The 11,808-nt window shown below is 41.6% G+C and overlaps 1 protein-coding gene across 1 annotated transcript; it reads right to left on the bottom strand.

Moving 5' to 3' along the window:
- Positions 1-2,367: 2,367 nt before the first annotated feature.
- LOC146521203 (nuclear factor 7, ovary-like) lies at positions 2,368-4,481 on the bottom strand. The gene has a single exon (XM_085154437.1). It carries the CDS (start codon positions 4,204-4,206, stop codon positions 2,818-2,820), a length of 1,389 nt encoding a protein of 462 aa, XP_085010563.1. The 5' UTR covers positions 4,207-4,481; the 3' UTR covers positions 2,368-2,817.
- Positions 4,482-11,808: the final 7,327 nt, after the last annotated feature.

Genomic DNA, 11,808 nt, shown 5'->3' with positions numbered 1-11,808 from the left:
AACAGCTGCTAAGAAACCACTACTAAGGAAAAGCAACAAGCAGACGCAGAGCTCTAGACTAACGTTTTTCCATGGTTGCACTGGTGCACCTAACTTTTTTTCTTAGGCGCACCATCACAAAAGTTAGGCGCACTCAAACTTTTCAACCTCATCACTTGACACCAAAGTTTCACATGTGCACTTTTTTTGGGGGGGGGGGGGGGGGGGGGGATTTGTTTGGGGCAAGAAATGCAAGGAATGGATGCTAGACCAGTGGAAATCTGTATTTTTGGCTGATTAGTCCAAATTTGAGATCTTTGGTTCACCCTGCAGCGTCTTTGTGCGACACAGAAAAGGTGGACAGATGATCTCTACATGCGTGGTTCCCACTGTGAAGCATGGAGGAGGAGGTGTGATGGTGTGGAGGTGCTTTGCTGGTTACACTGTTGGGGATTGTGATTGATATAATAATAATAATAATAATAATAATAATGATGATGATGGATTGCATTAATATAGCGCTTTTCGAGACTCTCAACGCGCTTCACATATGCACATATATACATAAAGGATAGCATCACAAATATGTTCTACACACATACAAATACAAACAGTGGGGAATTGTAACTTCATAATCTATCTGTTAAACAGATGGTGAGACTTATTGTCCAGATGGCCTGACCTCCACAGTCACCTGACCTAAATCCAGTTGAGATGGTTTGGGATGTGATGGACCGCAGAGTGAAGGCAAAAGAGCCAACAAGTGCGCAGCATCTCTGGGAACTCCTTCAAGACTTTTGGAAAACTATTTCAGCTCATGACCTCATGTTTGTGGCTAGTAAATGGTTTAAATAAGCTGCTGATTCTAAACATTGTCATCAGGTGTCCCTGTGGATCCTCTACAGTGAGTATAAGTAATCTTTTTTACAGCTACATGTGGTGTATCTCTATCTGACACTGTTGTCTCTGTAATGCAGAAGTGTTCCTCAATGGAAACAAACTACAGATAATTGTGCTGAGAACCAAATGGTTTTTCTCATTACAGCAGCTTTTTTCTTTAGAAATATAATCTTGTCATCATATATTATTTGTCCATGATTGTTTGCATTGTTTCTTTTCAAACATTTCTTTTATTATTCTCAAAAATAATTTCTGAAGTTGGCAAATAAAAACAGAAGTAATAATGTGGAAAAACAAAGTTCTTTCTGATGTTTAGTAATCCAGTATTCACAGATATTATCAGAAACACAAATACAGTATTTCAAATATTTAAACTTCAACAGAAGAACATCTTCCTGCATTAATCCAGACAAAAAACTGCCAAGTTTGAAGCTGGCTCATGTGTACACATGCAGCTTCAGTTTAGAGACAAACGGCAGCCGCACAACTGACAGTGTGTGCGTTCATAAGACCAAACCACACACACTCACACCCCACACTATTGCCCACCCGTGGGGCCATTCTTGAAATATAAAGAATGACAACTTTATTCCTGGACTCTGCCAGTTTGTTCCTCTTGCATCTGAAAAGTTGCAAGTGTTGTGACCTGACACTCTGAAGTGATTGCTGCCAGCTCAGATTTCCTGAACCCTTCTAAACAATACCTGTTCACTCTACTCTTCCCTCTATCCACTCCTGCTGAAATCAGTCTTGACACACACGACTCCAGTCGCACCATGCTTACTTCGTATTTTTCACTATTTGACTGTTGTTGTGTTCAAATATTTAAGAAGAAATATATAGAAATATATATATGTCGTTTAGAAAGATTTAATTTGCTTTGGCAGTTGAAATTAGAAGTTTTGCAGCACTGGACTTTTGTGTGAACCAGCAAACTGCTTCACAGAAAAGATGACCCTCATCAGGCCGTACAAAATATTATTATGGCTTCTCCCAACACCAATGTGGCAGTCTGCTCCGAATCTTACCCGTTCAATCCAAGTCCACTCAGTCCCTCGACCGCCCTCCTATCTGTTCCTTTTCCTGAAATAAGAGCGAGATGGACCCAAAAACACACCCTGTGTAGCCTTGATTATCGTATGTTATCCTTGGTGGATTCTTAGGCCCAGTTCAGGACATCTTGTTTGGACTCTGTGACCCAGAGGCTTATAGAAAGCCATTATTGGTGTATGTGTAAGCATGCTACGAAAACTCTCTGCACTCTATGTCTACCTGCAATATTTGAAATCCAAACAATAGCATTGAATTTATGATTTTTCAACCATAACACTGGATGATACTTTTGATAAAAGCTCCGATATTTTCCTCTACACAAATTTATCTCATGACTTTGAATCCCCCTGAAGATACTGACAGTGAAGCACGTACATAATACTCCAGCCTTTCAACTCTGAGCTTACTTAGTTCTATTAATACACTGAAATCTCATTTGTGTCATGAAGAAAGTCTTTAATCAAACAGAATTCAAAGATCAGAAACATTTCATATATGGAGTTAAACATGAATCATTGTTTCAACAATAGATTTATTGTTGTCATAAACAGACAAGAAGACAACAACAAACTGCTCCTCCCATTCAACACATGTCAGTCCATATCCCAGCAAACTAAATCATCTCCATTTACACATCAAATAGAAACATGAATCACTTGTAATGATTAGAAACTTGATAGAATTTCAAATCTAGTTTGGGGAGTCATTCAGTGAGAAACAGTGAAATGATTTTCCATGTGAAAAGGTGGACAGCAGAAACAGAAAGAAACAGTGAGAACTAAAAGAGAAACAAAGAGCTTTGGAACAACGAGGCAGCAGGAGGACAGCTGCAGTTTAACAGCTTCAATTCACTGACAGGAAACAACATTAGAAATATCATCATCCTCAACTCATCTGCTCCACTGACACTGACACCTTCAACGGCAACACCTTCAGTTTATCATTAGTGTTAATGAATGGAAACATCCTGTGAGTGAAAGTGTGTGTGAAGGTGTGTATTTGTGTGTTAGTATCAGGATCAGAGAACAACAGCTTTCCTCTGTTCCAGTCCAGATTCACTCTGATCCTCTGGAGCTTCTTCTGTACTGAGAGAGCAGAATCAGCTGATGGTGAGCATGCTGAGTATTTACCTTTATACAACCCTATTCCCCATAATCCAGTCCATATGTCTCCCTTTCTCTGCACAGACGCTGCTAACACACCCAGTAACCACCGTGTATTGTCTTTAACATCAACATCCCAGCTGTGGGTACCTGAGTTAAAGCCCTCAGAGCCCAGGACAGCGTAGGAAGACTCAAACCTCTCTGGATTATCAGGAAGCTGCTGCTTCTCTCCTCCGTATCTCACACTGGTCAGATCTTCAGACAGGATGAGTTTTGGATGAGCAGTGTTTGGGTCCAGAATGAGAGGAGTGTAGGAGACCATGTCCTTCATGTTGTTCCAGATGTTGAAGGTCAGGTTGCCCAGGTGTTTGGCCTGATCTATCAGAGCTCCTGAGGGCAGCTGTGGATCATCCAGCAGGGGGCAGCGCTGGACTCTTTCCACTGCAGCCTTGTAGTTGTGCAGGAATGAGACGTCTTCAGCTCTCAGCTCCTCCTCTGTGGCTCTGACTGTGTCTGAAAGAGCTGCTATCTCTCTGCTCAGAGCCTCCATCTTCTCCTTCATCATCCCACTCTTCTGCTCCTCTTCCTCCCTCAGTGCAGCCAGCCTGGCCTCCTCTTCCTCTGCTAGAAACTGGTGAAGCTTCTTAAACTGCTCCTTAATCTGCCTCTCTGTGTGTCGGGCCTGGACCTTAATGTGTTCTGCTGTTTGATCAAACTTCACTTGAACTCTTTTGAAAACATTTAACTTCTTCTTTAAGGCCATGACAGTTTCCTGAAGTTCCTTCTTGTGTTGTTGTGCAGCTTCATCGATGGGTCTGAATCTGTGATTGGTGTGATTTTCTGAGTCCTTGCAGACGACACACACTGGCTGCTGATGGTCCAGACAGAAGAGTTTGAGTTTCTCAGAGTGCAGACTGCAGAGAGCCTCTGAAGCTCTCTGATATCTCTCCTGTAAGAACGACTCACACAGGTTCTTTAAAGCCAGACTTAAAGGTGGATTATCCTTTGAAGATCTTCTCTTACAAACTGGACACTCGTGTGTTGTTCTCTCTCTCCACCATCTCTTCAGACAGTCTTTACAGAAGCTGTGGCTACATGACAGAAGAACAGGATCTCTGAAGACCTGCTGACAGACCGGACAGCAGAGATCCTCCTCTGATCTGGAAGCCATTGAGTCTGTGACTGAAGCTGAAAACAGCAGACAGGAAGTACAGTCAGTCCTGGCTCCCCTCCCTCCTCTACAACCTTCACTGAAACGTCCTTTGAGTCGTGTTTTTGCTCAAACTCACATTCAGTGTGTGGAGCGTCAGCAGCTTGAAGCAGCAGTGTTGGAGTTTTCCACTTTTCTCTCCTGTAGCTGGACTCACTCAGAGGAAGCTGCTAGTTTGGTCTGAGCTCAGTCTGATCGTCTGTGCGTCTCTCTTTACGGGGGAAGAAGAACATCCTGTTTCCTGGTTTGTTCAGTTTGAGTGATCAGGGCGGAGCTTCATTCAACTTCCTGTTATAAATGTGTGAGTGTGAAAGCAGAGCGCAGACGTTTATTGCACGTCAGAAACCTTTTCTGAACCTCAGGAATTAATGTGTGACTCAGTTGTGCAGCTGTTTGTCAACTTTTATTGCAGACTTTGTTTTGGTTATTTATCAGGTTCCACAGCAGTGGGAGTGTAATGCAGTCACACTAACACAGGTGTCAATGACGGTTCATTTTGTAAACGTATGTCTTTGGCTCCTCACACTCCAGATCTCAAGGGCAAGTGTACTCCAGGTTTTAGAGCTTACCTTCGGTCCACACACTTGAATCAAATGTTTACCAGACCTCTGGAGAACTTCAAGCCATGTTGAGGAGGTAATTTAGCCATTTAAACAGCTGTTTTAGATGAAGAACACATCTAAAACCTCCAAGACATCAGCCCTTGAGGCCTGGAGTTGCCCACCCCTGAGTTACTGTACCAGCAGCTACTTTTCCATCAGACCAACACAACATCAAACTCTGTCTTACAAAAACAACAGCTCTAGATGGAATTTACCCTTTAAGTCCTCCTTTTTATTCTCTGAAGCACAGTTTAATTAATTTGAGTTTGTAAGAAATGTTGTTTAAAACTTTCCACCGGAATTTTTTCAGGCAGATTTTTGATGGTCAGGTTGGAAGTGTTTAATTAATTTATGTGGAATGACCTGTACTTAGAAAGTGATGTGAGTGGCTCGTAGAGACAGAAACATGACTGCAGATTGTCCCGCTCTACTGTCATATTGTTTTTTTCTGCTCTGCTGTTCTCGCTTTGCTTCAGTGATGTACTGGCAGCTTTGATATATGATCATCGGACACTGTTATCCATCTGATCTTCAATGATGGCTCAAGATGGCTCATCCTCCTGTTCTGGAATTTTCCAATCCCCGCTATGACTGGATCCTCATCTGGCATCCTCAGCGGTCCCCTCAGACCACAGAGAAAGGCTGGAAAGCGACGTCGAGTGCGTTTTATTACCTGTGCTCAGCAAAGTTCCATGGAGTAGAATATGCTTTCTATGTCCCTGCTTGGATACTCTAGGCCCGGCTCTCCAAGACCGTGCTACCTCAGGAGTGTTTATCCTGACTCTCCGGCTAACTGGCTTTTCATCCCCTCGGTGAGTGGAATCTACGAGCATGAAGGCTCAAACCCTGAGTATTTAAAACCTCTAACTCGAGCCTCTGCTTATAATGAGGCTGCTACCCTGCAGAACATGGCACTTCTTAATGTTCGATCTATGACTAATAAATTGTTTCTACTAAACGATTTCATAGTTTCTAAAAAACTGGATTTTTTATTTTTGACTGACACCTGGCAGCAGGACTTAGACTATTCGTCCCTCATTGAACTGTGCCCAAATGGCTATTCCTTTATAGAGATTGACAGACCACGTGACTTTCGCGCATTACATGCCGGGAACTCGTGGCAAAACAATCCAAGTACCGCATCATATGCAAGCATTTGCAGCACCGCAAAACGTTCATTCTCCGGTTCCAATACCTTATTGCTTTTTCTTTGTCCCCCAAAAAAGTTATGTACAAAACGAAGGAGAACAATGCCGGTCCGTACAAAGACAGACTTGATGAAAAGTCAAAGAAAAGATACGAGGAAAAAATCAAACGAGTGAAAGGGTTAGACCCTTACGAGCACACAGAGGGACAAAATACGTTAGTGTGCTGCCCAACTTTCACCACGCTCATATTTATAATTATACGGTTCTGGGAGTGAGTGCATACACTCATGAAGTTTAGTAACTTCAGGTCACTGCAACAAGCCCCAGTACAGTTTACCGACGGATGGGTACAGGACCTTGAAATGCACCGTGTAGAACGAAAGACCATCGTACGCATCATAAGTTTACCAGTCTCACAAATCATCTTCATAAATACACATTCGTTAACTGTTTATTAATAGGACCTTTAAGCTCAACGGTAATTAGTAGTGGAAATAATTTCTGGTTCGCATTACAGAAATGTAGCAGTGACAATAATATTGTATGCTGTAATCGTACTGGGCAATTAGTCATACAAAAAAAACTGTTTTATCCTGTGAATAAAAGTATATGTTTTTGTCAATGTACCATGGTAATAACAGAAGCGAAACGCAATATTCTGTCAGGACAATTCACTATTTATGCACAATAAACAAAGGAGCATAGCGCGACCATTTCTGCTCAGCGGCAGACTTGCTTGAAACCTATATCACCAATTATGTTATGAAAAATTACGTATTAACTACAACAGAAGACTGTCCTTTGTGGAAATGCTTGGAGCAGACTAACATGTGAGCTGGAGTGTTCTGGGACGTTATATTTGGTCTGCAATCCAGGCCATCAGTCGCCTCTTTGTTACTTCGGAAACATGGCTTGAACAATTTCTCTTCAACGACGTAATCCGATAACAACCGATCTCTTTACCCGTCGGCTTCCCGTGGCTGTCATGCGACCGGCTATTGCAGTTAATAATACAACAGCTTCTTGCCATTTTTTGTGTTTCTTTTTATCGCTGTGTAACTGATTTCAATTGAAAGCCTGCGTGCACTAGTACCTCTTGCCACGAGTTCCCAGAATCCTTTGCGGTTTTACCCCTGAATGACGTCACATTTTCAATCTCTATTAGCCAACCTCAGGGATCTGGTTGTGGAGGAGGTCTCGCTTATGTCATTTCAGTGCCGGTTCTCTTGCCGTTCAGTGAAGGTTGGGCACTTCCTTTTTCGTTTGAAATACAGCTGTTCAAAGTCGGAAATAAGGACCCTTTTCTTGTGTACTTTATAAGTACTTTATAAGTACTTTTTATTATAAAGTACTTTCAAGTACTTTATAAGTGCCAGCCTATATACATCTGGGGGCGATCGTGGCTCAAGAGTTGGCAGTTCGTCTTGTAATCGGAAGGTTGCCGGTTTGAGCCCCGGCTCGGACAGTCTCGGTCGTTGTGTCCTTGGGCAAGACACTTCACCTACCGCCTACTGGTGATGGCCAGAGGGGCCGATGGCGCAATATGGCAGCCTCGCTTCTGTCAGCCTTCCCCTGGGCAGCTGTGACTACAACTGTAGCTTGCCTTCACCAGTGTATGAATGTGAGAGTGAATGAATAGTGGAATTGTAAAGCGCTATATAAATGCAATCCATTATTATTATTATCTTCTCAAGTTTCGAGGAATAAGGTTTTCAGCTGCTACCGTGTACCTCTGTAAGGCATTTTCTGCTAGTACAAGAACACAGTACAGATATGTAAACAGCTGTTATTGTGAAAGGCATGGGCAGGAAGAACCCCGTTTGCCAAAAGTGTAGGTTTCATGTACAGATCGGAGGGAAACAACTCACCTGGTTCTTCAGACTCACTGAAAGGAGGAAGGCGGACATTGGGACCTGGGGGAGGGAGGGGGGACAGAGTGTCATCCTGGAAACACAAAACATCAACAAGATGTCATTGCTAAGCAACATTACAGACTGTTTAATAAAGAGGGGGGCATTGTTGTAAACCTTTATTCTTTGTAATGACCAGCAAGGGGCTGGAAGAAGAGCGGAATTAGCCTTTGTCACTTCCTGTTTCTAAGCAACAGAGAGCATGTTCACTTCCTGTTAATTCCAGTGCACCAAAACTCACTAAGAGGGCGCTCTCAAGATCATCCTCAGTCAACATGAGTAAAGAAGTGATTATTTCCAGAGGCCTGTAGTGAAGAGCCTTTCATCTTATCCAGGTGACTTTAGGGATAACCCCGGGTTTTATGGACTACAAAGGTAATAATAATACTAATACTACTACTACTACTACTACTACTAGTAATAATAATAATAATAATAATATTAATAATAATAATAATAATAATAATAATAATAATAATACATTTTATTCAAAAGCGCTTTTCAGAACACTCAAGGACACTGTACACAGCAGATTAAATTGAGCATAAAAACAGACGGTTTGCAAAATCATACAACATAAAAACAGATTTGAAATAGTGGAATGGAAAATGTTATGTGGGATAAGCTTTTATGAACAGGTGAGTGTAGACTTAAAAAGAGAAAAGGAAGTGATATTTCTTATTCAATTCAATTCAATTCAATTTCAATTCAATTTTATTTATATAGCGCCAAATCACAACAAAAGTCGCCTCAAGGCGCTTCATAGATACAGAGAAAAACCCAACAATCATATGACCCCCTATGAGCAAGCACTTTGGCGACAGTGGGAAGGAAAAACTCCCTTTTAACAGGAAGAAACCTCCGGCAGAACCAGGCTCAGGGAGGGGCGGCCATCTGCTGCGACCGGTTGGGGTGAGAGAAGGAAGACAGGATAAAAGACATGCTGTGGAAGAGAGACAGAGGTTAATAACAGATATGATTCAACACAGAGAGGTCTGTTAATACATAGAGAGCGAGAAAGGTGACTGGAAAGGAAAAACTCAATGCATCATGGGAATCCCCCGGCAGCCTACATCTATTGCAGCATAACTAAGGGAGGATTCAGGGTCACCTGGTCCAGCCCTAACTATATGCTTTAGCAAAAAGGAAAGTTTTAAGCCTAATCTTAAAAGTAGAGATAGTGTCTGTCTCCCGAATCCAAACTGGAAGCTGGTTCCACAGAAGAGGGGCCTGAAAACTGAAGGCTCTCCCTCCCATTCTACTTTTAAATACTCTAGGAACAACAAGTAGGCCTGCAGAGAGGGAGCGAAGTGCTCTAATAGGGTGATATGGTACTACAAGGTCATTAAGATAAGATGGGGCCTGATTATTTAAGACCTTGTATGTGAGGAGCAGGATTTTGAATTCAATTCTGGATTTAACAGGAAGCCAATGAAGGGAAGCCAAAACAGGAGAAATATGCTCTCTCTTTCTAGTCCCTGTCAGTACTCTTGCTGCAGCATTTTGGATTAGCTGAAGGCTTTTCAGTGAGTTTTTTGGACATCCTGATAATAATGAATTGCAGTAGTCCAGCCTGGAAGTAATAAATGCATGAACTAGTTTTTCAGCGTCACTCTGAGAAAGGATATTTCTAATTTTAGAGATGTTGCGCAAATGGAAGAACGCAGTCTTACATATTTGTTTAATATGTGCGTTGAAGGACATATCCTGGTCAAAAATGACTCCAAGGTTCCTCACAGTGTTACTGAAGGCCAAGGTAATGCCATCCAGAGTAAGAATCTGGTTAGATACCATATTTCTAAGCTTTTCAGCGCCGAGTACAATGACCTCAGTTTTATCTGAGTTAAGAAGCAAAAAGTTAGTGGCCATCCAAGTCTTTATGTCTTTAAGACATTCCTGCAGTTTAACTAATTGGTGTGTGTGTTATCTGGCTTCATGGACAGATAGAGCTGGGTGTCATCTGCATAGCAGTGAAAATGTATGCTATGTCTTCTAATGATGCTGCCTAGGGGAAGCATGTATAATGTAAACAGAATTGGTCCTAGCACTGAACCCTGTGGAACTCCATAATTAACCTCAGTGTGTGAAGAGGACTCTCCATTTACATGCACAAATTGGAGTCTATTAGGTAGATATGATACAAACCACTGCAGTGCAATACCTGTAATACCTACAGCATGTTCTAATCGCTCTAATAGGATATTATGGTCAACAGTATCGAATGCTGCACTAAGGTCAAGAAGGACAAGCACAGAGATGAGTCCACTGTCAGAGGCCATAAGAAGATCATTTGTAACCTTCACTAAAGCTGTTTCTGTGCTGTGATGAACTCTGAAACCTGACTGAAACTCTTCAAATAAACCATTCCTCTGCAGATGATCTGTTAGCTGTTTGACAACTACTCTTTCAAGGATTTTTGATATGAAAGGAAGGTTGGAGATTGGCCTATAATTAGCTAAGACTGCTGGGTCTAGAGATGGCTTTTTGAGTAAAGGTTTAACTGCAGCCACCTTGAAGGCCTGTGGTACATAGCCGATTATTAGAGATAGGTTGATCATATATAAGATCGAAGAATTAATCAATGGCAGGACTTCTTTGAGCAGTTTTGTAGGAATGGGGTCTAAAAGACACGTTGATGGTTTGGAGGAAGTAATTATTGAAGATAACTCAGAAAGATCGATTGGAGAAAAAGAGTCTAACTTAACATCAATGGTACTAAGAGTAGCTGTAGATAATATTACATCTGTAAGATGATTATTGGTAATTTTTTCTCTAATGATAAAAATTTTATTTGTGAAGAAGTTCATGAAGTCATCACTAGTTAACGTTAAAGGGATGGTTGGCTCAAAAGAGCTCTGACTTTTTGTCAGCCTGGCTACAGTGCTGAAGAGAAACCTGGGGTTGTTCTTATTTTCTTCAATCAGTGATGAGTAGTAAGCTGTTCTGGCTTTGCGGAGGGCTTTCTTATAAAGCAACAAACTATTTCTCCAGGCTAAATGATGATCCTCTAAATTTGTGACACGCCATTTCCTCTCCAGATTACGAGTCATCTGCTTTAGGGTACGTGTTTGAGAATTATACCACGGGGTCAGGTACTTCTGATTAGAGACCTTAGTTTTCACTGGAGCTACAGTATCCAGAGTCGTACGTAGTGAGGAGGTGAAACTATTAACAAGATAATCGACCTCTGTTGGGGTAGCGTTCAGATAGCTGCTCTGCTCTATGTTGGTACAGGGCATTGACGATGATAACAGTGGCTGGATTATATTCTTAAACTTAGTTACAGCGCTTTCAGAAAGACATCTACTTTGATAAAGTCCACTCTCCAATGCTGCATAATCAATTATTGTAAATGTAAATGTTATCAAGAAATGATCAGACAGGAGAGGGTTTTCAGGAAACACTGTTAAATGTTCAGTTTCTATGCCATATGTTAAAACAAGATCTAGAGTGTGATTAAAGTGGTGGGTGGGTTCTTTTACATTTTGAGAGAAACCAATTGAGTCTAACAACAGATTAAATGCCATGTTGAGGCTGTCATTTTTAGCATCAACATGGATGTTAAAATCACTCACAATAATTATTTTATCTGAGCTCAGAACTAAATTAGATATAAAATCTGAGAAATCAGACAGAAACTCTGTGTAAGGCCCAGGTGGACGATAGATGATAACAAGTAAGACTGGTTTCTGAGTTTCACAGCTGGGGTGGACAATGTTAAGCATCAGGTTTTCAAATGAATTAAAAGTCTGTCTTGGTCGTTCATTAATTAATAGACTGGTGTGAAAAATTGCTGCCACACCGCCCCCTCGACCTGTGCTTCGAGATTTCTGGTAGTTAGAATGACTCGGGGGTGTTGATTCATTTAAACTAACATAATCATCCTGCTGCAACCAGGTTTCT

This window comes from Neolamprologus multifasciatus, chromosome 3 (assembly GCF_963576455.1).
Source record: "Neolamprologus multifasciatus chromosome 3, fNeoMul1.2, whole genome shotgun sequence".
Classification (NCBI taxonomy): Eukaryota; Metazoa; Chordata; class Actinopteri; order Cichliformes; family Cichlidae; genus Neolamprologus; species Neolamprologus multifasciatus.
This window is presented reverse-complemented; position numbering and strand designations above follow the sequence as displayed.

Bases quoted from the DNA above. Each gene is read 5' to 3' on its own strand.
- LOC146521203 (XM_085154437.1), bottom strand. From the start codon at position 4,206: ATGGCTTCCAGATCAGAGGAGGATCTCTGCTGTCCGGTCTGTCAGCAG.